General features: G+C 48.1%; 1 protein-coding gene across 1 annotated transcript in view; it reads left to right on the top strand.

Moving 5' to 3' along the window:
• Nucleotides 1-27,217, top strand: part of TBC1D10A (TBC1 domain family member 10A) — a 621,584-nt gene that overhangs the window by 482,115 nt on the left and 112,252 nt on the right. The window contains exons 6-7 of the mRNA XM_069619305.1: nucleotides 4,233-4,298; nucleotides 5,437-5,626. Coding sequence (XP_069475406.1) covers nucleotides 4,233-4,298; nucleotides 5,437-5,626 — 256 coding nt within the window. The remainder of the gene's footprint in view (nucleotides 1-4,232; nucleotides 4,299-5,436; nucleotides 5,627-27,217) is intronic.

Here is a 27,217-nt window from a genome sequence, read left to right as displayed (position 1 = left end):
TCCATTCTGTTGACATGGTGATTCTCTATTGTGCGAATAGTTTAAAAAGGCAATAGATTAGACCCCAACAATTACAAACCAATTGCTCTTCCAGACATTCCTGGAAAAAATGTGTGCATCCTTGTAAATGGGTAACATTGTCTGGTAGAATGGGTCTGTTTCAAGCAGGGTTTGTAAAGGGATCAGACACCTCGATAAATGGGTTAATTATGAATTTGATTAAACATGGAGCCATCTGTAGGAAAGAAAAAATGTATTTGCCATGAACAGAAAATGACTCTGGTCTAAAATGAAGAGGTGGTCATGTCCTCCATATTTATTGGAGATAATAGAATATTTCCATTCTGATACAATTATTTTAGCACGTTTAAATAAACTTCAACTGTCTGGTAGAATTTTGACATATTGAGGTTAAAGCAGGGGTGTATATTGGCCCCTTCACTTTTTTATTTATTTAACAAAGCCAGAAGTTTTCCCCCACAAATTGGTTCTCAACCTATTGGACATCTTATGTGCTGATAGTATTGATGGAACAGACTGCAATTGGGATAGAGCGCACATTGCTCTAGAGAGATATGCAAAGGAAAATGCACTCTAGAAATGTCTGTAAGACGAAGATTTTAAGAATTAATCCCTCCAAAAAAGTAAGAGAGAAAAGGTATAATTTGGAGAGGGTATATTACTTTTTTAAATCTTGGATTTTGTATTTCTGTGGGGAGGGCTAATGTGTTAATTGTTGACAAATTGAAATAAAAAACTGACATCACAGGCAAGCATTATAAATAGGAAATTTGGGAAATGTTCCTTAATCCCCATTATATGCTTTTATAAATTAGTCATTCCGATATTGATTTATGGGGTGGAAACATTAGTAATTTTGGCTACTCCTGGAAAGTATGTTTTGGAAGAGGCTTCTGGTTCTTCCTGATGGGGTGCCCATAAAAGTAATTAGATATGAGCTTGGTTTAATATCCATGCGGGCTATGATATTATGGCGTGTTATCTCGCTTTTGCATAATTGTTTAACAGCAGTAGAAGGCTCTGTATATTAATTCCTAGGTAAAACAATGCCGCAGAAAAGTGAGAAAACCCCCTGTGGATTGGATGCATGCAATGATTACCCTAGCTTATATAGGTGTAAAAACATTATCCAATCGGTTACGTGTAAAGAAGAAGCTATATAGTGACTGTATTGAGACTTGTACAGATATAAAATGTTATACATTATAATTTTATTAATGAAGATAAATCATTTAATGTGATACCTAAATATATTTAAAATGTCCATGTCCGGAACTTCGCATGCAATTTTTAAGATTTCGATTCAATCTATTTCCTACATATGATGTGCTTGGAGCTTGGTTAGGTGTTCCTAGAGAACTTAGAAATTGTCAATTCTGCTATCAGGTGAATATGCTAGAAAACCTGGAACATTTAATGGTTGGTTGGCTTTCTGAATCTATTAGTACAGAGACAGATACACTTTGATTCTTTTTAAAAATGTTATCGCATTTTGACACCAGAGATTTGGTTGTCAATGTTGTTAATGTGTAAATATTTAAATGTCCTTTTTATTGAAACTTTGCACGATTAAATTTGATACATCATTATTCAGATGTGGTGTTTTTAAATGTGCTTTGAATTAAATGAACTTTATTATGTTTTTACTGTTCATGACATTTTGTATTAGTATGTCTAATTTTGATGCATTTCTTTTATGTAGAATATGATAGTTTTGTGAAAGATTGGTTAATTCAAATCGACCACAATAAAAAAATCTTTGTGTAAAGGCTATATAGGAGTGAATTGGATTCATCGAATAATAGCTTACATAAAATCGCAGGAATGGGCTAATCAGGATTGTCAAACTACAGGACCGTAAGGGGAGAAGAGGCTATTATGTTAAGTTAATATGTACTCTGCTGTGCCTATTACCACTGTAATGCTCTTAGCATAGGATTGTTGCCTTAGTCACCTATTGTGCTTCCATGCTGGGTGGATCATTTTGTATGGCGATGGTGTCAACCAGCTGATTAGTCAGAGGGCCCTCACTGGAAGAGTTCAGGACTAAGGTACCACCACCATCAAAGGCACGGAGAAGGATGGCTGCATAATGGGACTCTAGCCCACAAAAGAGACTTGCCATCAGGGGCCCACAAAAGACACTGCACCCAGAGCAAGGTTTTTCAGAATCCAGCCAGTCAGAGGCTCACGCTTTGGATCCAGCTAATGCCAAGAGTACAGAAAGGCTTCTAGGAGACAATCGGCAAAGAAGGCATGTGTCCAGCAAGCTAACGCCAAAGGGAAGCTGAAAAACGTGCACAAAAATTCATCCATCATGTAGAGACAGATAGGCATGCACAAAAGGACAGGGCACAGCAAGTGCAGCACAGTCCGTAATCTCTTGGAGCTGATTATTTCTTCAATAGTCTTCCAGTTAAGTGTTTTGCACAGAAATCTAACCAATAGCTCAGGCTCTACTTAGTTGTAGATTGGGACAGGGATAACCCTGTCCATTGATTCATTACCGTTAATCATTCAAGATTTTGCTGGCCATGCATTCCTGATTGGCCAGCCAGTAGTGGTCTTCTAGACCCGCACCTGGCCGAGACAGATACCAGTCACAAGAAATGTGACTTGCTAGGCTCTGGCCAGAGTTTCTCCAGGACAAAAGGCTATTTTCTCTATGCATATGGTCCATTAAAACATAGGAAAGGCCTCACACAAAATGGCTGAGATCTAGGTCTGTGAAAGCACCATGAAAAACAGGAATTTGGCTACTAACGTAGTAAAAAGGCTGAAAGATGATGTAGACAAACGTATAACTGACATCAGCCTACTTCCCAGCACTTCTGATCCAATATTTCACCCAGGGCCAAATGGGGTGCTTAAAGATCACCCTTGCCCTGGTAGCCGTATGAGCTACTAAGGGCAGCCCACCAAAAAGAAGCTGCAACGAGGGACTAAAATTAGAGTCCCTCTGGCAGATAAATGAAGCCTAAAAACCAAGAAAGCCAGTAAAATATTTAGGACTCAGTTAGCAAAATGAATCACAAAAATTGAATTCTGGTCGAACAGTGTCATTATTAACTGTGAATGAGACTGTCGTGGTTTGTGTATCTAAATGGGTCCTGCGCTTGACACACATTTCACTGACCCCCCACTGCCCACTCGCATGTCCTGGATGTGAGGGGCAAGCATCTAAATGTTTCATGGGAGATGTGGGAGAATGGCATTCAGAGGGTAGAAGACTGTAGCATTACTTTAATAGTTATGATCAGAAGCAGATTGCTGCCAAATGCAAGGCTGCCTCATTGTCCACAGGACCTAAAAGGGCCCACAGAGGTCTGAAGGAAGAATGGGGCAACGTCTTCGTATGTAATACTCCTTAAAGGGGTCCCTTGTAATCCTAATAATACTGTCACATTCTAGTCACTGTTCACAACATTTGGTGTAGACCGATCTAGAGAACTACAGTAATCTGAGGGAAATCTTTGCAGTACTCCTGCATTATGCCAGTTTCCCCTTCCCAGGGACGGCAATCCTAAAGGAGTATTGAACTGGAGCACTTTATAGCACATTGTAGCATAAACAAATGCAAAGACGCTTTCATAGGACACATCCTCGCACGCTCCACTCGTCTGTGTACCATCCGCCTCTCCCTTTCCACTTGTGGCGTGTGCATGCACTTAATCTCCTTTTTCTTTTTTGTTGGTGTGCAAACTGCCCATTGTTGAGAAGATGCTACGTGTTGGGAAGGGAGTAATTGATTTCTTGCACTGTCTCTCTTAGCCACCCTGTGAATCAGTCACTTCCCATGACTAGACTTGTCATTCTCCCTCTTGTACAATGTTTGTTTCCATCTTTCCAGCCTTTTTGCATTTTCAGACACTGTAATCATCTTGGTGACCCCTCTTCCTCACTTTTAATTTCACTCCTAATTTGATCCAGACTTTGCACTATCTCTTTTGCTAACCTCTCACTCAGCTTCACCATTTTACAAGGTCCTTTAAGCCAGATTTGTCATGCACCTCCAATCTTAAGCTCCATTAACTGCCAATAAATGAACCTATCTTCCATTTTATTTTTTTGCTCCCTTTGTTTAATTTCACAAAGTATAAACCTGATGTAATAGAAACATTAATTGACATTATTTTATTTTCTTCCTTGAATAAATCAAGTTTCATGTAATTATTTTCATGTTTTTCACTTTGCTCTGTTTTCTACTATAGCAAGCTTTCTGGTGCCTGATCCAGATTTGCGAGAAGTACCTCCCAGGTTACTACAGTGAGAAATTGGTAAGCAGTGGTGGGCTTTTAACACTGTAATTCGAAGCCCTGGCATGTTGGTCCCATGACAAAGTTACTGGATCTTTTTGATTTTCAGGCTGATGCTCAGCTCAGATGACCCCTGTGTGGTGACACTGACCTGTGCACTGCATTTGAGTCCTCTTCCCTGTGGCACATTTCTTGACATCTTTGCACTGTGTGACTCCAGGATATCTTGTCTTTTGCTGAAACCCTCCCATGTACCTGTGCCTCTTATCTAACATGCTGCATCAGTAGATGTATTCGCCAAGACTACTCCCCCATTTTCCATTTGCTCAGAGGCATGTTGTGTGGTCTTATTCCCTCGCTACTGTCCCTCTTATGTAAAGTCATTGCATAGTGTGCAGGAGAAACCAGGCTCACGCATACATTTTGTATGATGTAAACAGAGGCACCCTTAATTCATTGGCTTGCAAGTCAAGGAGAACAGCATCCTGCACCTAACTGGTTCCAACCTCGCTGACCTGCCCCCTGAATCCTTAGCTTTATAGAACACCAGTCATCTGGCCTGAGAGAGACTGAGAACTATTGCCAGGCTATATGGTATATGTTGTCCTGTAATCCACTGAAACAATTAATCCATTCATTCTTGTGCAGTCCTATGTTCCTTTCCACTTCCTGTAGTGATATAATCTGATGATATCCAGCCTTGGATCATGGCACAGGTTTTAATACCTCCATCACCAAGACAACCTCAGGTCACATATGGGCACCTTATTGTCCTTTTCATTCAAACTGGTTAGGACTGCTGTCTTTCGCCCAGTTACCCCCAGCCGGACAACAACCTGTATTTCAGATGTCATTGTGTTTGCTTCAATAAGTCCAAAGTTCCTGCTAGTGATGGTAAAGCAATAAGGAATAGGAGTCCTGAAAAAGTCTGCTGTAAGGAAGAAAAAGTAAGCGAAGGTTCAGTGGCATATGACGTCATGGGGACCAAGGGCAAATTTCAATATATTCATTATCAGAAAGTCTACCTGCGAAAGAAACCTTTTTTCTGCTCCCCTCCATTCAAACATTTATTATTTCACATTACCATAATGCCACCTCGCTCTACACCTAGCATTAAGAGTCCTGTCTAACCCTTTGTGTTTCTTCTTTTCATCTGCAGGAAGCGATACAGCTTGATGGTAAGATTCTGTTCTCCTTGTTGCGTCGTGTCTCACCTACGGCATACAAGCACTTGAACAAACAGAAGGTGGATCCAATCCTGTACATGACTGAGTGGTTCATGTGTGCGTTCTCACGCACCTTGCCCTGGAGCTCTGTGCTGCGCGTCTGGGACATGTTCTTCTGTGAAGGTATGGTCTAGTGAGTCTGTCAATGAGGAAAGAAGCTAATTGCATTACGAGGTCATGGTGGGGGCAGGCTACTGTACAGATTTATGCATTGGAGCTTTGACCAGTGGAATGCTGGGCAAAGCTGTATATTCCTGCATTTGATAACTGATGTTTAAGATGGCAGGATCTGCCTTCGTTCACATGTGGTGCATGCAAATGATAAATGTACATGTCAGCAAGCCTACTACCTGCGGTTTAGCATACAGCCGAGAAAGAACAGTCTGCCATATGTTCAGTACTAAGAAATTGTAATGTGTGTGATCCACCAATTTGGGAAAAATGCTGAAGTTGCTAGCAACTAGCCAGACATTAAGTTCACTCGCCCCTGGAATTAATAGCAGTTATCCACATGCACACTGAATATTTCTCACGCAGCAAGAATTATCACTCGCAAATGGCTAGCAGTGAGTGCATATTTTGCGGCCCCGGGATCAATTCCATAAGTGGTATTTGATTTGTTCGAGGAAGAAAATGTATTGAAATGTACTCCAACATCAGTTTCTTTTCCTTTGTCCATGAATTCCTGGCAGGGAGGTATACCAGGAAGTCAATTGAAATCATAGAAAGGAATGCACTTGCTTATTTTTGAAGAACATATGTCAAAACAAGTGAATCAAAGACTCTATGCAAGCTGTGAAACTGAACAAACGCCCTTTTTACTGTAATGAAAATACCTGGTGGAAGGATATGAGCTGAGCACTAAAGAGCTCACAGGAGGATTTCTAATGGACAAATACACTAGGTAGTCTGCTAGAATATCAGAGGTTTTGGGAGAACCCTAGATGGAACATCTCATTGTGAATAAGAGCCCTTCGATTTGTGAACTCAGTTCCAAGAAACCTAGAACAGCCTGAATGGTGTGGGACATATTATTGGTACACAAACTTCCTGAATTAGGTATAAAAAACTGAAGAAGTGGTTGCTTGAAAGAGACACTTTTGACATCTTTAAGTAGCTATTGTTTAAAAGATACTTGTTCCGTTCTAACTGAGACATCCAGGGAAATGAACCACCCTCAGGTTCCAAGGATTGTTTTGGGTGGATTTATCAACTTTAAAAAAAAAAAAAAAAAAAATTTCTTGAAGATAAGTCGAAAGTAAACAGAAGGTACATTGCATCACAGTTGCCGGCCAGTGTCAATGACAAAACAAACAAACGGTATCATTGTCACATTCCCGTGTGCATACTCTTTCCAGGATCCCTTCCAAAGGTTGAGCACATACCCTGGCAAAGAATGCCCCGTTGATTTCAATGAGCAATTTGAATCTAATTTACATTTTCTCCCCCCTCCCTTTTCCCACCCCCCGACACGAAAAACGTCACCAGGAGGTCATCAATGCTTAAGTACACGGCTGGCACTTGACACACAGCTTTTTTGGTACTACAGCGATCTGAGCGGCTACTTGTGCCACCATATGGTACTTCAACTTTTATGGGTAAAAGGACATTAAAATTTGGGTCACAGGGTGCTAGCTTGTTCTGTTCCCAATACTCCAGAAATGGAAGCCACATTTTGTCTGTGCGAGTGTGATTCCATCATTGTTGTTGGTAGGCTTTCCATGTCGTATATCTCCTTTGCTTTGCGCAGCCATTCCTTTTTTGTCGGGAGCATAGCGCCTTTCCACCGTATGGTCAATCACACCCTGGCTCCTAGAAGTAGGTTTCTGGGCATGTGTGGCAGCAGAAAATATTGGTCCCCTACGAGCTCCACTCCAAACAAAGCCAGGAGTGGGGATGCTACCCTCTTGATTCCCTGTGTCATGAATCAAGCCCAGGATTTCCTTCCAATAGGTTTGCGCTTTGGGACAATCCCACCATTGGTGCCAATAGTTGCTAATCTGTGAGCATCCCCGCCAGCAACATGGACTTATCCTGGGTACAGTCTTTGGGGGGGTGAGGTGGCCTTGCATGAGCAGTCTGCCGTTGTGCATTTTATATTCCACCGACATGGTGGAATTCCAGACAGCTCTATAGACTGCGACCCATCCCTCTGTGTGAGGACCTTGACACTTCCCCTTCCTTTGTATCTAGGTGTGCCTGAGTGAAATCAGTTCTGATTGGCAGGCTGGCTGTCACGGAGGACAGCTACCCGGCTGGGTGATTGACAGCCCTAGGGCTGTGAATGAAGGGGAACTTCCTTAAAAGGCAAGGTTTTTGGGACTAGAGGCAGAGTCGACCACTGGAGGACAACATCCGATGAAGACGTGAAGAGACAACAGCAGCACCCTCTTGTACCAGGAAGTGCCCGCTGAAGCACTGCAGCTGTGCTGACCCAGTTTTTGTTTCGACTGGTAAGACCTGCAAGGGACGTCTCCCTCTCTTGGGCTGGTGAGGCCAACTAGCCTTGAGACCAGCTTTATTTTGGCGCAACCACTGAATTGCTGTGACTTTCCAAGGCTGCAGAATCCCAGTGCCAGTGGACCCCTGACCATCAACGAGTGCATTGTCTTTGGAAGCGCGAATCCGGCTAAAACTTCGTGGGCATCCAGAGGACCCTACAGAAGCAGGAAGATTCCTCTCACCAGAGTCAAGGACCGAGGGATAAAATAACTTCCAATCGGAGCTGTTCTTTCTTCTTTGGTGCTGAGAAAAAGGCTCCAAAACCACAAAATGCCACTGAATCGCAGAGGATCCATTGCTGCAGAGTCCCTCTCTTGCGTGCTACCACAGTAGCCCGCCAAACGTCCTCCTTTAGTCACCACGACGTATGACCCTGAACAAGGGCCCGTTACACTGCAACGGGAAGGCATCCAGCTGGAACCAGTTTTTCAAGTCTCAGGTGGGGCTTGGGCTACATCTACCATTTGTGGTGCTTTCTAGCTTGGGGAGTACTATTTTAAACTTTATTGCATTGACCTCAACTCATCGGCACTGGCCTCCTAGCTTGTGCTTCTTCTAGGTGGCTCCTCTTGAGCTTCTGTGATTTTTCTACTGAACTAATGACTATTTTAAAACATTTTCTAAGAAGAGAGCATCAGACCTTTGAACTGGCCCATTGACTTTGGCTGCCTGACTCCCTAAAGGCCCCCTTCTTGAACCTATTCGCTTTGGCAGTGCTTGTGCCCTTACAGGTTTTAATTGTTGAACACTTTTATTGCTGGGATGAAAGACTACATGGATTCTTCTGGGAGAATCCAGCGGTTTTATTACTTACAGAGTTTGTTCTGATGTGACTAACCTTTCCCCCCTTGAAACACAATATTGTAGTGGTGATCACAAATAAGTGCTAATACTGACCGACGTCACTCGGTGTGCTGGAATATGTTTAGCATAGGAAAAGTTTACTCACCTACTTTATTGTTCTTGTTGAACTGAATCCTAACTTTTATATTATTGTTACTATTAGTTGCTCCTTTTTAAAGATTGTATAATTATCCGTGTGTATAAATAAATATGTATACTATAACTTTAAGTGTGTCAGAGTTTACTTGAATACATGTATTTACTGATTTCATTTTACTGCTTGACAGCTCACATTACCCCTCTTAAGATAAACATGGCTGCTCAGTCACTCTACCAACTTGTGAAGTGCAGGTCCATATTAAAAGGTGGGTTACCTAATAACCAAGAGATAAGTATTGTAAAGTCCCACACCAGTTGGATTCTTACTTAGCAAGAAGCACAGACCCACCCGCAGATCAGAGATGGACAGGAAGAGACATTTTGAGAAAAAAATGAAATGCAGATTAAGATGGGGACACACAAAGTGAGATGGGCAGAGAAAGAAATGAGTACAAAGATAGGTGTACAGAGGGTAACCAACATTGCGGATCTGGAGATAGAGGTAAATGGGGAGAGAAGACAATGAGGGAAGGAAGCTGAGAACAGTTGGAGGAGATGGCAAGGGATTGCCGTAGAGAGAGTAAGAAACGGGTGGGAGGTTAAAGGGAGAGACAGAAACAAGGCAAAAGCAGGCTGCGGACAGAGAAGTAAAAGACAACGGAGTGAAAGGTGGTGTGAGTAGGTGCCTAAGACTTGGATAGAATGAGAATTTGAAGAAGCAGAGGTACACAGGCTTAGACAGAATGAGAAAAGCAAGTGGCTAAAAGGCAGAAGGATAAGCTTGATGTGTTGGCATTGTGTGGTATGGAACAAGCATTGTCAAAGCTAAGAGTATGAAGCTATGTTGTGGACAGTTTTTTTTATTTTATTCTCAAGGGTCCACTTACTGATATTCAGTAGAGGGCAGTAATGAAGTGGGCATGCAGTGTGATCTCACATGAGCAGATGTAATACATACGTAAGTGTAGTGAGATGAAATGGATTCTTTCAGTCCGCCCGTGAAGCAAACCATGGGAGATTATTAGCACTTATCAGCAGAGCTTCCATACATGCAGCACATCGTCGCATTAGGGCATTGATTAGGTTGCTGGTCACGTGACCAGGTTGTGCCCCGCAGCTGCTCTCTCCACCACCAGATTCCACGCCTTCTATGTAGCTGCTTAAGTTCTCCAGGCTAGCTCTAGGCAGATACCATTGAGGAGGATGCTGGTCACATGACCAGACCCTGTCCTCAGCCCACCACCTATTTCACCAGTCCTCCTTGGACGTCCTTTTCTCTGGCGTCTCCAGCAAAGTAGAGACTAAGCAAGGACCTTGCCTGTTTGTCGGGTCAAGGGCCAGACCCGCTATCATGCATTCCCCCTATAAAGTAGTTGCTATCACTACTCGCCAAAAGACATCACCATGTGTCTCCTCCTCCCTCTACAGACTATTCCCATCCTTTCTAGGGTTCGAATGGCTAAGCGCCCTGGCAACCACTGCTTACACAGGCTATTTATGGCAGCACACCCATAAATCATGGAGCTCATTGGTGACAGCCTGGCCAGCAGCAGCTTGAAAATCCATTCTTTACTTTAGCAATTGAGACAATTACTTGAAAGAAGCAACTGGGATGATCCCTGGTCTGTTTACTTTTTTTTTTTTTAAACTCTCTCTGTTAAGGATTGTATCAAGGTAATACTTTCTGAGTTGTGTAAAAGGGAATTTGTGTCTTGTTCACTTTGTTCAACTGCCTGCATTTTGTAGGTTACAGTGTTATTAAAGCATCTTGAATCATGAACATGCTTTTCACTTTTCTTTCGGACACAGGTAGTATTGTGTAAAATGAAAATTGTCTTAAACAAGAGCTGCATTTCTGCAGAATTTTCCTCAGTCTTAATCCGCTTTAATAGAGGCAGCACAGTTGCAGCAGCATGGGCATTTCTTACTGTTTTCTTTTCATCACAGAAGCGCATCAATTGCATTTAGTGGCTTGGGGTTCTTGATCTCGTGATGTTTTTAGGAGCGCCTCCCAGCAAGCAGTTTGGCTTTTCTGAGAAGGAAAAACTTTTTGGGTGTTCTTTATGGAGGTTTTTTTTGTTTGGTCCTAATATTGCATGGGTTTGCGTGCATGACAGGGCACTATACATAGTTTGTTTTCTTAGAGAACAACAAATAGCTAGGCGTGTGGTCTGAACTGTAGCTCCCTTTCTGACAACCTACCGCAAGCAGGTTTAATGGATACAGATAGAAGCAGTGCTGTATATATTTTCATTGGCACAGATTGACCGGTACCTCTCAACAGGACTACTATATATTCAGGCAAAGTAGCCTCATTTGTTAACAGAACTGCTATTCGCATGTCATGGCACCATGCAAAATATTCACAGCAGGGCTGAGGGATTGCATCATGCCCACATTTCTTAGCAGGACTGCTATGTTTTGGGACAGTACCTGCATTTATTAACCAAGCTTCTCCGGCATGGATTCACATGCTCATGAATATTCCCCGTCGTCAGGCCGGGAATCCTCAGTAAAGAAAAAATCAGTATCAGTTTCGTTTCTGATCTTTCTCAGTAGTAACCAATCACTGGTCTCTGGGTCATACTGCCCCCAGCCAATGACTGCCCTCTCCCTAAGCCCCGCCTCTGGCATCCATCCTCAGATTTTTACCGCACGCTAAAGTGTTGGGAGTCCTTGTGTTTAGCTCTCGAGCTTTTGCTGCGTTTTTGCGCTTTTTTCAAAGAGAATTTCTCATTTTTCGGTCAAATAGAGCCTCAACCTCCACCGTCTCTACATACGATTAACAGGGATCCGTGTCAGATTTTTCTACGCCCCTCCAGGGTGAAGATTTGTCGAGTTACGCTTCTTGGAGGAGTCCAGGAGTTTCTGCGGCCTGCCCGAACATGGCAAAGGAGAAAGGCAGCTCGACTCCCGGAAAGCTGTTCAGGGTTTGCCCTGGATGCCAGCTGCAGAATGTGTTCAAGGAGGACGAGCACTCGAAATGTCTCTACTGCCTTCATGAGGACAAAACGCACGTGGAGAAGGACTGTGCGTTTTGCAGAAACATGTCGGAACGGACCATCAGGGACTGACACCTTCGTCTCTCCAACTGGCTGGAAGGAAAGAGCCCGTCAGGTGAGAAGAAGTCCGAGCGGTCTTCTAAATCCTCTGAGGGCGCCCCGGCGACGGGGGCCCAACAGAAGGCAAAGCACTGTGAGTCGGCAGGCACCAGGAGCACCGAACGGTCGGGCTCCTCGGCTGCCAGGCAGGGCACATCCCCTCCAGCGCCATCAACCACAAGCCCAACGCTCTGGCTCAGGGAAGAGGAAGGTCGAGAACCCGGCGAAGCTTCTGGAGAGGCCCCGGTCGAGCTCGAAGGATCCGGCCGAGGGGGAGCGAGGCGGTGACCCTCCCCCCAAGGTGAAGGCAACGGGCCCACATAAGGTGGTAAAGGCCTTCATTCACCCAGCCAAGGCCTCGATCGAGGAAGTCGCGGTGGCCCTGGCGCAGCCTGTGGAGGCTACACCAGTGGAGGTGACCTCGGGGCCCAGAGTCTCCCTTCCTCCACGGAGGGAAGCCTCTTTCAGACCCATCGAAAAGATCCCTGTGTAGACCCCGGCGGAAAAAGAGGGGGTGGGGAGTGGTGGCCATTGTCGGACACAGCATCCGAGGAGGAGCTGGTAGAAGTCTTAGAGGGCCTCGACGAGGGCGTCGAAGAGGCCCGTTCCCACGGTAGGGATCCCGACGAGAGCGACGGCGGCACCGGCGAGGGTCCTAGTCACCCGTCGCTTCCGGAGCCGCAGGACAACTCGGTGGTCATTTTGTTGGCAATACAATCCTTATGTTCGGAGATAAGGACAAGATTGCCCTTACCACCGACGGAGGAACCGGAACCAGGCTCGATGGAGCAGCCAGAGCCAGGCCCGACGGGAAGCCCCCCGAACAAGAGAAGATGGATCCATCCAGCTCCGCCTACTCAACCTTTGCCCACGTCCCCCGTCCCTGGGGATGACACGGGAACGGACACGGCCACGATGGGTACCGACGACGGGACAGAGCTCCCATCGCCCCCAGCCCAGGCCTCCCCGCCCAACGAGATCGTATCTTTCCATGCAATGATCGCCAGGGCATCCAAGCTTTTTCAGCTCTGCCCCGAAGAGAAGGAAGGTTTCCTTTACCAACGGCATGAGGCCAAGAGGAAAACAGTCCTCGCCGTGCCTCTGCTGGATGACATCTGGGACAGGGGTCTCACTCTTCTCAAGAACCCGTCTACGACGCCTGCCGAGAGGGATCGGTATGAGAAGAAGTACCGGGTCCCCGACGCGGCCCCTTTCTGCCTTGGCGAACAACCGACCCCTGACTCGGTTGTCTCAGCAGCGGCCAAGAAGAAAGCGGGGGGGGGGCATCGGCCTCAACGTGAACTTCCCTGCCGGACGGCGAAGGAAAGAAGTTGGGCGCAATGGGACGAGTTATCTCGTCGGCAGCAACAACGATTAAGGCGGCCAACACCCTCGCGATCGTGGCCCGCTACGACAGGGAGTTATGGTACAAGATCGCCCCCCTGTTGGACTTCCTACCGGACGACAAGAGGGCCAAGGCCCTGGAGATCTTGCAAGAAGGCGAAGTGGCGTCGGACCACGCCATTACTGTGGCAACGGACATTGCCGACACCGGTTTCTGCCAGCTAGGCAACAGCTTTTGCCTTAGACGAGGGTGGCTCAAGGCGACGGATTTCCGCCAGGACGTACAAGCCAAGGTTTTGGACATGCCGTTCGACGGGAACAATCTGTTTGGGAAAACAGTGGATGAGTCCCTCCAAGCCATCAAGGCGGACACGGAGACAGCTAAGGCCCTAGGCGTTCTCTGGCAACAAAGGCCGTCCTTTCGGAGCACCGCAGGCAAGCAGGGTGCCTCCAACGGATTCGGCGGTGGCTCCTCTACGTACCGCCAAGCGGCCCGCTCCTCATCGCAGGAAGCCTATAGAGGACGAGGCAAGTCGGGTGGACTCCGCTGTCATCGCCAGGGAGGCCAAGGCGGCAAGGCGTCCTCCAAGCAAGATTGAACCGACCGTGGTGTCGGGTCCCCACTGAAGCACCCCGGTGGGAGGCCGGCTGATGGAGTTCATCAGCGTGTGGGAGTCCATCTTCACCGACCGTTGGGTGCTGGACGCCCTGGCCCAGGGGCACGCCCTCAAATTTCTAAGAAAGTGCCCCCGCATTCCACCCGTGGCCAGGAAGGAAAAATCACGTCCCTCAACTGCTACTGGAGGTAAGGGCGATGCTCAAAAAAAGTGCCATCCAGCTCGTCCGGTAGAGGCTCCGGAGTATACTGAAAGGTACTTCCTCGTGAAAAAGAAGACAGGAGGATGGCAACCCGTCCTGGACCTGCAACGACTGAACAAGTGCATCAAGGCACAGAAGTTCCGGATGGTCACCCTCCAGCATGTGCTGGGACAGCTGGAGGAGGGCGATTTCCTGTCGTCGTTGGATTTGGAGGATGTATACTTTCACCTCCCCATTTTAAAAGGACACCGAAAGTTCCTCAGGTGCGTGGTCCAAGGGCGGCACTACCAGTTCAAGGCCCTCCCATTCGGACTGAAATCGGCACCCAGGGTTTTCACCAAGTGCCTCGCTCCAGTGGCGGCGTGGCTGCGCCTACAGGTGATCCACGTCTACCCCTACCTGGACGATTGGCTCATCCGCGCAAGGACAAGGGAGCTCGCCGTGGAACACACAGCGAAGACCGTCCAGCTACTCACGACCTGGGCTTCTCCAACTTCCACAAGTCCCACCTGGTCCCCTCATAAGTCGCACGATTTCTGGGAGCCAAGCTCGACACAGTGGCGTGTCTGGCGTCACCGTCGGAGGAAAGAACAAAGGCCATCCTAGGCAAGGTGCAGCGTCTGCTGGCCACGGACGTGGCCAAGGTGAGGTCCATCAAGTCCTTCCTCGGGATGATGTCCTCTTGCATACATCTCGTGCGCCTGTGCAGGCTTCGGATGCGCCCTCTACAGGAGTTACTCGACGCCTGCTGGATACAAGCAATGGGCAGCTTCGAAGACAGGATCCCTCTCAACGAGACCTTCCGTCGAGCGATCCGGTGGTGGGGCACCCGCGCTCATCTGGCCGCAGGAACAGATTTTCAGACCCCCGCCCACCAGGTGACGGTGACGACTGATGCCTCCCTGGAGGGGTGGGGAGCGCACACCGGAGATCTTCACGCGAGAGGCCTTTGGCTCCCGGAGGAGAAGCCGCTCCACATCAACATCCTGGAGCTCCGGGCAGTGTTCTGGGCCCTCAGGTCCTTTCTCCCATCCCTCAAGGGCAAGGTTGTGAGGATCTTCACCGACAACACCACCACAATGTTTTACATCTGGAAGCAGGGCGGAACCAGGTCCCCAGCTCTATCCAAGGAAGCCCAGGATCTGTGGCATTGGGCCGTTGCTCAAGGGATATTTCTGGTGCCGTTTCATCTGGCAGGGATAAAAACACCATCGCCGACTCACTCAGCAGAGAGCTGCGCTCGTGCCACGAGTGGGAACTACGCCAGGACCAAGTGGACCGACTCTTTCAGCGATGGGGCAAACCCCAGATCGACCTGTTCTCCAGTGCCAGAGGTTTGCCGGCAGGTTTCCCCAACCGAGGAGCATTGGCGTTGCTTTCTCTTTCCCCTGGGACGGCCTGTTCCTATATGCGTTCCCTCCGTTGTCGTTGCTGCTCCAACTCGTGAACCAGCTCAAGAAGTCCCGGTGCAGGATGATCCTCGTCACACCGGCGTGGCCGAGACAGATCTGGTTCCCGGACCTTCTGGACTTGTCAGCGTCCCCACCAGTCAAGCTGTCGACGGACGCAGATCTTCTCTCCAGAGAAGGAGGCGTCATTCTTCATCACGACCCAGAGTCGCTGAACTTGCAGGCCAGGCTCCTCCAGCATTAGAGCTTGGAGGGTACGATATCCCGGCCGACTGCAGAGAGGTTCTTGCGAAGGCCAGGGCATCCAACTCTCGTGCTACGGACATAAGTGGAAGAGGTTCTTTATCTGGTGCCGGGCACAGAAGATTAACCCTCTACGGATTACGGCCCCTCAAGTATTGCCGTACCTACTGTCGCTAGCCAAAGCTGGATTATCTCACGCTTCAATCAAGATACACCTGGCAGCGATTTCCTGATACAGCAGGACTACAGGGCGGTCATCCCTGTGGTCTCATCGCCTGGTTAAGGAATTTATGAAAGGACTGTTTCAATCATTCCTGCCGGTGAAGGCACCGCCCCGGCGTGGGAGCTCAACGTGGTGCTGAACAGGCTCATGGGTCTGCCATTAGAGCCGTTGCATTCGGCCCCATTGAAGTTTCTGTCGTGGAAAACAGCGTTCCTGGTGGCCATCACCTCAGCACGACATGTGGGAGAGATCCAGGCGCTATCCTGCTAGCCTCCATACCTGACCTTTCACGATACGAGGGTAGTGCTGAGGATGCACCCCTCCTTCATGCCCAAGGTGCCGTCGGACTTCCATCTCAACGAGCCCTTGGTGTTACCAGTCTTTTTCCCGTCGCCTTCGTCGCCGGCCGAGAGGACTTTGCACTCGCTGGATGTAGCTAGAGCGCTGAAGTTCTACGTGGACCGAATGAAGAGTTTTCGGAGGACATAACAGCTGTTTGTGAACTTTGGACCTGTGAACCAAGGGAAGGTTCTCTCGAAGGCTTCCATTTCCAGATGGCTCTCCGGCTGCATCATGCACTGTCATCGGTTGGCAAATTGACCATTGCCCGGCTGTCCGAGAGCCCATTTGACCAGAGCTATCGCTGCTAACACGGCGTTCTTGTCTGGTGTGCCCCTGCTGGACATCTGCAGCGCTGCTACGTGGAAGTCGACGCACACCTTCACGAGATTCTACTACGTCGACCGTGATTCCAGGGAGGAGTCCAGGGTCGGCCATGCAGTGCTGCGCAACCTGTTCGCCTAAGGTGAGCCTGGTGAGGATGTAAGAAATGCTTAATGTTGAGTTTTGATGTAATGCTTAATGTTGAGCCTTACCACCTCCCGTGGTTGTGCATGTGTGTACTGCTATGTATTCTTATATTCATGAGCATGTGAATCCATGCCAGACCCCATGCTGGAGAAGGAACAAGTTACTTACCTGTAACTCCTCTCCAGCATGGGTCTGGCATGGATTCACATGCAAACCCTCCCTCCTACCCCTCTGCGGCTCTTCACTTGGTCATACTGCCACTTTACGTGCTTCCAAATCTGAGGATGGCTGCCAGAGGCGGGGCTTAGGGAGAGGGCAGTCATTGGCTGGGAGCAGTATGACCCAGAGACCAGCGATTGGTTACTACTGAGAGACAGATTAGAAACGAAACTGATACTGATTTTTTCTTTACCGAGGATTCCCAGCCTTACGATGGGGAATATTCATGAGCATGTGAATCCATGCCAGACCCATGCTGGAGAACAACAGTTACAGGTAAGTAACTTGTTCCTTCTCTCAAATGTATAGGGTCCTGGTGCAGGCCGCTGAAGTAGGGAATAGGAGATTTATTTAACTTTGGGATGGGGTTCTGGGGGATGTCGTGCTTGGGAGTTTATGGGGTAAGAGATTCAGTCATTTTCCATGATATATCTCCACAAATGCCATAGATCACAAATTCAATATACTTCATGGGTGGCATAGAGACCCAGTGAAAATCGTGAAAATGTTCTCAGTAAGTTCACCATTGTGTACTAGGGGGTGTGGGGAGAGGGGTACATCAATACACATCCGGTGGGGGTGTCCCGGATTTAGGTTTTCTGAAATTTGTTGTTGAGCTGGTTGAAAGTTATCACGGGCAGTGCACTCCAGGATTAACCTCTCACAGTGCTTCTCGGGATACCACAAAAGTGGTATGACTGGTATAGGCTTCCGAGGATGTGGGAAGCCCTCTTAAGGGTAGGACGTTTGGTGGTGGTGCAAAAAATGGAAGGCGCCTAGAGTCCCTGACAAAAAGGATTGGCTGTGGATGGTTTGGGAGGTCTTTTTGATGGAGAAGCTCTCATACAAGGCACACAATGACATCACCACATTTAACAAGGAGTGGGGTTTATTGCCAAATGATTGGGGGAGGAACCGAGAGGGAGTTCGAAGGGATGAGTACAGGGAATGAAGCTGGAGCAGAGGGAGAGGAGCAGAGGGACTGAAGGTTGTGACCGTGCAGTGTATAGGGGACGGTTAGAGGGTGGGGTTTCCACAGGCGGTCCTTTGGGAGTGGCTTACTGCAAGGTCTCTCTGGGAGGTGCTGGTCTATTTTCCTGTGTTCAATTCCTATTGTGTCCTGTCCCCTGTAACCCCCCCCCCCCAACACCTTTTTTCTTCCTTTTTCCCTGGGAGCGGTTTCAGGTAAGTTATGGGGGTTATAGGGGTCACTCCACAGTGAAACAAATAGGTGTTCTGGTATATGACCCTGCTCTCTGGTCTAAAATCACTTGGATTATGTCCATTTTGTGTTTTCTTCCCATATGCTTAGGTGGTGGAGTGAAGCTTTTGTTATGTTTTCTCATGTTGAAAATCTTAAATAAATAATTTGATTTACAAAAGTCATTCACAAGACAACGGCCCATCAGCACCCCAGCCTATCTGACCTGGAGAAGGAGCATCAACGGAAGAAAAGCATGAGCCCCTGCACAGCCCTAACCAGACTCTGGAGGCCTGCTCAGAGCTCCTAGGGGCAAAACCAACAGATTGAGGCGCTGGAGCTCATAAGTGGCTTTATTGAATGCCACAGCATGGGTGCGTGTGGAGACAAATCTGTTGCGTGCCCTCTAGACCATCAGGGACTTACAGGAGAGTGTCTGCTGCTCACTAGGACTTCACTTAACTGACATGAACTTTGACACTTTGCAGCATGGCGGCCCTGCATGGAGAAAAGGGGCGGGCTTAACCGGCTCTTTGAAACTTTGTTCGGCATCTAGTGGTAACCGCAGATTATTGCATCTTGTCTTTCGAGGATCGAAAAGGGACGTCGACATGGGCGTGCCTGTAACACTATCCCTAACGTGATGTGACGTGTACCTAAAATCCCTTGCGCGTCGAGGTCCCTCAGATTGTTTTTTTCCGCCCAGCTAGCTGGTCACCTTATGCGGAGCTCTTATTCCGAAATTGTTATACTTCCCGACCGCCGGTCATTTATATATTATTTGTCCCCTCTTCGATTACTTCCTAACCACCGTCGAAGACAGCGAAAGAACAGACTTCGACGGCTGGTGCTCCGGTTGACCGCGTGGCTGGGCCTTCTGGCTGGCCTATAGATGGGGAGAGTGGGGTCTGGGGGTTTCATTTACTTTCAAGAATGTTTTTCCTTCTCCCCTCTTTGTCCTTTTAGTTTTGCCGTCGCTTTAATACACCTAAGCTATGGCAAATAACCCTGGAAAGACTAGCACCAGCGCTGCAATAAGTGTCTCCCTCTCAATCACGAGGCGTCCTGTCGGTCTTGTCAGCTCCTGCGTCCTAAAACGATGAAGGAGCGTCGAATGGAACGGTGGGCGCCCTACGTCATGTCGCCGGCCGAGGGTAGCTCCACCTCAGTTGCCGAAAGTGATGAGGATCCAAGCGACGTCCGTGGCTCCGATCCGGATGCCATTGACCTCTCATTGGCGCGCTCGCGCTCCATGACGTCTGTCCCCGGCCCCTCCCCAGGCCCGACGATAGTCTGCTATGGGGAATGTACAGCCCACTACTCATAAAAGTAAGCACACAACCCCTGGTACCGCCCCGAGGGATCAGTCGAAGCGGTCCAAGGCGCCAACGGGTAAGTAGAATTCCTCCACGGCACCCACTGATTTGCGTGATCAGCATCCCTCCCCACAGCTGCGTCAGCGTCTCCTAAGAGCGTGCGGACGCATAAAGCTCTGGTTGTGTCAAAATCTACTATGCAACCGTCTAAACAGCCTAAACCTCTCCCGGAGATGGCAAACATCAGCGAGAGTCTCACTAAGGTTCCTCTTGACCCTTATTTACAGGAGGATGATCCCTTTGGGGATCCCACTGATCAGACCCCGGATTGGGGAGGATGAACAGCCGGTGGACAACCCGCCATGGCTGTCTCCTAACCATACCCCGGATCCTGATACCATATGCATGAACCTCCCCACCTCTGCGTCGGGCATCTCCTGTAGATGACCAGATGACGTTTAACGCCGTTCTGAAAAAAGCAGCCGAACGCTTCCAGATAGCCACGCAAGAGGCAGTGCTAGATTCAGATTTCGTGGAAAACATTTTAAAGGAGAAGCCTCCTGCCAGCCAGGCTATCCCTTTCCTTAACTCCATCAAAAGGTGCATCGCTCCTACCTTAACACCTTCACAATCCAGGGCTGTAAACCCACGGTGGAAAAACCTTTTTGCTCCTCCCCTTCTGACCCCCTCTATATTAGGGTTCATGCCACTCCCGATTCTCTTGTGGTCACGATGACCAGGAAGAGGGCAGGGGTCCCCTTGTCCACAGGCGAGGCACCGCCGGACAAGGAATGTAAAAATGTGTATGCCCTTGAGAAGAGGATCAATACTACAGCAGCATATTCCACCTGGATAGCCAACAATACCACGCTGTTGGCCAGCTATTCTGATGTCCAATGGAACTTGCTGCAGGAGGTCCCCGAACCAGTGCGTTCTCGCCTTCTTACAATTGTGTCAGTGGGTAAGCAAGTTAACCAGAACATCCTCAAAAATACCTTAGATGCTGCTGAGACAGCAGGAAGAACCTTAGCCCAGGGTACCCTTTTGAAACGTCACGCCTGGTTAAAGAACTGAGGGTTCAAACCGGAGACGCAAGCGTTGCTAATCAACAAACCGGTGGAAGACTCTAACCTGTTCGGCAAGGCTGTTGATGAGGCGCTGGAAACTGCCAAGAAAGGACACAAGACATTGAAATCTTTGAATCGGATCACTCAAAGGCCCTTTCAACAGAGGGGGCGGGGAAGTTGTCGCTGCTCCTTTCGCGGACAGTCCTATTCTCGTTCCCCACATAACCAATATGACACGGGTAACAATTGGTCTTCAGGACAGGGGTTTGCTGCCTCCAATATATACCCACCCAGAGGATAACACTGTGGGAAATGAACATTGGGCATGAAAGATGCATACTTTCATATTTCAATTTTGCTGGCACACAGGTAATACCTAAGGTTCATGATAGAGGACAAACACTGAGTTCAAGGTCCTTCCCTTTGGCATTGCCTTTGCCCCAAGGGTATTTGAACAGGTACTGGCAGTTTCTGCAGCTCACCTGCGCAGTCAATCCATCCCAGTTTATCCTTACCTTGACGACCGACACATAACAGGGGACTCCTAGGGAACATGCCTGTGAAACACTCAAAAGACGATAGACCTCTTATTCAGTCTGGGATTCTCCATAAACGAGAAGAAATCCAGCCTCTCCCCCAGCCAAGTCAAGCAGTTTCTGGGGCTCTAATTCGGACAGAAGACTGCCTCGTCTTCCCCCTCCAACGAGAGGGTTCAAAACATGCTGTTTCAGATCCCTCAGTATGTAGCCAGTCGAGAGGTGACGGTACGCAAGGCCATGCGACTGTTAGGGATGATGGCATCCTGCATTTACTTGGTTCCTCACGCACGTTTGCACATGACCCCCATGCAAGAGTGGCTCAACAGCCAGTGGAGTCAGGCTAGCGAACAATGGGACGATCTAGTGGTTGTCTCAGCAGCCCTCGTTCTCTCTATGCAGTGGTGATCAAGGGAAAACCTCTTGAAGGGGAAAACCTTCAACCCGCAGTAGAAGCCATTCACGACGGATGCATCTCTCACAGGGAAGGGGACGCACCACCTTCAACAGACGGCGCACAGCGTTTGGTCCCCAGCAGTAGCGTCCAACCAGATAAACCTGTTGGAGCTATAAGCTGTATTCAAAGCACTGAATGCCTTTCAGACAGTTGCAGGGAAAGACAGTACTGATCCTCATGGACAGCACCGCAGCCATGTACTACCCGAACAAGCAAGGAGGCGCTCACTCTCCAGGGCTGTATAAACTGTTGCAGAACATTTGGAAATGGGCTCTCAAACACAAGATGTTTATATTGTCTCAACACGCTGCAGGGGAACTCATCTTCTGGCAGACGTGCTCAGCAGAGACTTCCCATTGCCCTTGGAGTACGAATGGCGACTACACGAAGATATTGTCTCCAACATTTTCGCAGAATGGGGATTCCCAGAGATCGACTCGTTCGCTACTCTGAAGAACTCACAATGCCCAGATTACGCCTCCAGGTGCCCGCGGAGCCAATCCAAGGAGAACGGTCTCGGGATAACATGGTCAGGGAAATTTGTTTACGCTCCTCAAACCCACCCCCAGACTCCCCTACTCATCAAGATTGTGCACAGGATGCACCAGGAAACCAGTCACCATGATGTTGGTGGCCCCAATGTGGGCATGCCAACTCTGGTTCTTCCATCTCATGGAGCGGTCTATCTATCCTTCGATGAAACTACCTTGCCCATATAACATGCTATCTAAGGACAAGGGGGGAGGGGTTAACACTTCATCCATGCCGCAGAGACTCAATTTAGCGGCCTGGCTCCCGAGATCAGAGAGTTCGGGCATCTCCAACTTTCTTGGAGATGCATGGATATACTTGGAGAAGCAAGAAATCCAAACACCAGACATTGCTACTCCTATAAATGTAAACGCTTCATCATCTGGTGCAATTCCAAGAGCATCAATCCCATTGACTGCTCTCCTACTCATAATGTATTATACCTGACTCACTACACTCTGGTCTAGTTTTTAATTCCCTGAAGGCCCAGTTAGCTGCACTTTCAGCCTATACCACGTCCCAGCGAAAGGTGTTGTGGTGGAAGGGGTTAAAAGAATTAATCCCCCTATTTCTAAACAGGCTCGCAGATGGGACCTAAATGTGGTATTAACCAGACTTCTGGGGTCTCCTTTTGAACCTATGCACAAAGCAAGCCTCAAAGCACTCACTTTCAAGACTGCTTTCCTAGTAGCAGTCACTTCAGTAAGAAGACTCAGTGACGTACAGGCCCTTTCAATTCTAGTCCCTTTCGTTACAATTCAGAGATAAGGTGCTTCTGCGCACTCACCCACAGTTTGCGCCCAAATTTATTTCGAAATTCCATGTGAACCAGTCAATAGAACTACCCACATTCTTCCAGAACCCCACTAACGTGGCAGAGAGAAGCCTACACACACTGGATGTACGGAAGGTAGTCATGTACTGTCTGGAAAGAACTAAACTACTAAAGGAAACTAACCAGTTTTTTGTTTTGGTGGCAGCTGGGAGAAAAGGGGACCCTGTCTCTAAATCAGCCATCTCAAGGTGGATTATCAATTGCATCACACTCTGCTACACTCTTGCCAAGAGAGATCTGCCCTTCAAGCCTAGAGCACACTCTACTCGGGGCATTGGGGCTTCCATAGCATTCATTGCAAATGTTCCTCTTGAGTCCATTTACAAAGCGGCAACCAGGAGTTCTGTACACACCTTTACAAAACACTATTGCCTAGACACTCACTCTAGGTCTGATTCTCAGGTGGGACAAGCGGTACCAAGACATCTTCTCACTACTGTTCCTTCTCACATCCCACCTCCATCTCCGAGTACTGCTCGCTAGTCTATGCACAGCATGTGATTCTAAGCAGATTCAGAAGCATCAGAAGACATATATTATTTACCGTAGTAGCATTTCTGATGGTTGTATCTGCTTAGATTCACATGCGCCCACCCTTCCTCCTTGCTCGGATGGAAGAAACGTGGACATCTTACTACTTCTTCTGTCTTTCTGTACTCACTCACGATAGTCCTAAGGCTTTCTCACGGCAGAGAAAATACAATTGAAGGGACCTCGACGCTTGGGGGATTTTGGGTACACTACACATCGCGTTAGGGATAGTGTTACAGGCACACCCATGTCGACTTCCCTTTTCGATACTCGAAAGACAAGATGCAGTACTCTGCGGTTACCACTAGATGTCGGACTATATGCACAGCATGTGAATCTAAGCAGATACAATCATCAAATGCTATTACGGTAAGTAATGCAAGTCATAACTGCGACCCCCCCCCCCGTGTGGAATCGGAAGATGGGAATAAGATCATAGGAAGGTGTGTTCAGGTACAGTCAGCAGAGGAGAAGGTGGTGATGGTGGAAGACCCAACAGGAGGCTAGGACAGTGAATTGAAGTGTGGAGGCGATTTTTAAAACTTTTGAGGTATTGGTACGTGAGAGCAAGTGGTTGTGCGTGTAAGACTATTGAGTGAGATTGTTAGAGGGAGTCTATGGATTAGTAATATCAAAGGGTGGAGGCAGTAGTAGCATGAAAGACTTAGGAGGGACATGGAAAGAATGCAGGTGGGTGGAGTTGGAGTAACTGGAGACAGAGAGGAACATCAGGACGCAAGAGGAAGACGACCAAATGGGTCTGAAGGCACATTTTCAGTCTAGGGCTAGTCTAGGAAGTCACTAAAGAAGTTTAGATAGACTTCTGTCATTGCCTTTAGGTCATCCAGAATAGCTAGCCCATATAACCTAGTTTGGGGAAAGGTGCAAATAGTTGGTATATACTAACCGGAGGACTTGGAATAACTGGGTTAGAGTAAAAAGCACAGTCCTTAGACTACAGAAAGAACAGCCCTAATGCCCTGCTGAATAGGGTTTAATAAAAACGCTTGAACCATCGCTGGGAGTTGGAGTATCCTTTGAGCCATCTGTGACCATAGTTTCTAAAGGCTGAGTGATGCCGTGGGGGACCCAGAGAGACTATGTTAATTTGATTTGTTATGCTATTCTGACCAGTTTTGAGTTTACCCACTGTAAAGACTGGAGGGGGGTCTCTGTACTTCTGCTCTCTATATGGTAGAGGAGAGGCACAGAGGACCCCAGCCAAGATTCTCTATTATGGTAGTAATGGACGAGCAATCAAGGTCTAGCTTCTCAGGAGATAATGCAGGCTGGTTCTTAAGTACAGTGTAGTCCCCGAACCTCCCACAAAGGAATGTCCACACACTGTATTACTGAAAACAGTCTTTATATAATTAATATTCAAAGGTATGTACACTATCACAATAACGCACTTTGTACTCAGAAATCAACAATGGTAAATATATACAATTCTAAAGTGGTACCACCAATATTATCAGATCTCATTAAAGAGCATCAACTATACTGTTAGAATGTCACACAGATCAATAACGAGGAAACCAGCAATAGAGATAGGAAGGAAAGCAAGATGGTTGACACAATTGGCAGAATACTGGCCCCTATCACTGGACACAGTTCTCTGTGGAGATCCCCACCCCCCCCCCCCGCCTGTGCAACCTGTAAAATAAAGATATAGCACAAGCCCAGTCCATATATTGCTCAATAGTCTTGTTCTCTCCTATAATGTTTTTACCCCCCCAATGTACCTGGTGGAGTAGAGTTCTTCGAAGAAGCGTCGACGGATCCTTCTTGGCGTCAACGGCGTTGATGAGAAGTTTGAGGATGCCGAGACCACGGCGTCGATCCAGGCGGTGCTCGTCGGCGACGTCCTGCGAGGATGAGGTGTGCTGGCAGCTCGGCGATTGATTGTTCAGGACCGCAAAGAGTTTCTGAAGAACTGTGGCCCAGGAAGGGCATCGAGTCGTCAGAGTCTTTGTGGTCTCTGGGTGGCGGGAAACCCACCGGCTGATTCTCCTCGGCGGCCTTGACTTTCTCCGGCAGGACAAAGCGGTCGACGGTGCGGACCAGGGAGTCCTTTGATTCAAATGTTCTTAGGCAAAGGAGCGGGCGGCTCCGGTCGTCGGCGGCACGGCGTCAAGCGGTCCTCGTGTCTGGGCAACACAACTTCGACGGGCCTCCAGCGGTTACACAAACCTGCGAACCCTAATCGACGGCAATGGACTTCGGCGGCGAAGTCCGGGTGCTTTACTTTGATCTCCTGGGCGGTCCCGTCTCTGGTCGGCAGCCTTTCGAGGGTCTGACTCCCAGGGAGCTTCGGCAAAGGTCAGCGGGGCTCGATGGTCCCTTGGAGCACGGGAAGAGGGCGCCTTACCAGGTCCTTTCTCGGATCAGTCTTCGACAAATTCTGCAGCTTTCAGATCAGGTCGAAGCAAATTTAACAGCAAGTCGTCTTCTTCCAGCTGGGCGTCGAGGATCAGCAGTTCCAGTTACTTTTCAAGTGTAGATGCAGCTTCTGAACAATTTCCAGTGGTGAGAGGTCCCCAGATATACGATCCTGTCTCTCATCCACACTGCTGGGTCACACTCAGCAGCTAATCATACAGAAGGGCATTCATGCAGTCAGTCAGCCAATCAGGCACACAGTGTATTCAGGCCATCCTCCTCCCTCTCAGACACTCACAACAAGGAATGTGAATTGGGACAAGTACCCAGCCATTCAACACTACACACTGCATTCAGGCCAGTTTCGGGCAGGGCTGTCTCAGTCTTTGTCTTTCATACTAGAAACCAGACAGCCACAACAAGAAGTGCATATTGGTCACACACTCCATTCACCCAGGTCCCACCCACAGGATGTACCCACAACATAGTCACTGGGAAGGCTCCAGCCAGTCTGGACTGGACTTCACAACAACACCATATATAGAAATTCCTCCCAACAGCCAGTCAAGGGGGAAGGGACAGAGTTAGGGCTTCCCAGGACTTTGGGGAAACGAGGTAACGGGCAATAGAAAGCAAGAGGCCACAGGGGCCTTCTTGTTTTCTATCAGGAATCAACAGATTCCAATGGCAGGGCCTGGGTATCCCAAAATGGAGGATACTCCAAACACCTGTCAAATTCAGCATGGAGCTGCCACCAGCCGATACCCTGCTCTGTCGGCCACCCACAGGGGCCCAAAAACATACACTAGGGGCACATGGTTGTACCCCCACCCATGGGTGCCATAAGGGTATCCCATGGGTCTGTACACCAAACCAAAAACAGGAAGAGCTGCACTGCCCAGAGTCCCACATGGACTCCTGGGCAGAAAATAATACAGAAAACAATAAAAAAAAAAAGGACTACAGGACATCCCTGTCCCTCCAATGCATTTCCAGCATCACACCCGCCTGCACACATCAACCGAAGTTAAACTACTTTAACTTGTTTTAAGAGTCTGTATATATTTCTGAAGCTTGTGGCTCTTCTTAGATCACGTGCTCTGTATAGTCTGGCCTCTAGTGGAAGTCGCAGAGTATTGCAAGATTTGTTTTCGAAACTCAAACGGCCGTCGACAGGGCATGTGGGTAATACATCCCATGTGTGACGTGTACTGTACCCATGGTCCTTCATGCGTCTAGGTTCCTC

Source organism: Ambystoma mexicanum, chromosome 10 (assembly GCF_040938575.1).
Source record: "Ambystoma mexicanum isolate Mex_15411 chromosome 10, UKY_AmexF1_1, whole genome shotgun sequence".
NCBI classification, from domain to species: Eukaryota; Metazoa; Chordata; class Amphibia; order Caudata; family Ambystomatidae; genus Ambystoma; species Ambystoma mexicanum.
This window is presented reverse-complemented; position numbering and strand designations above follow the sequence as displayed.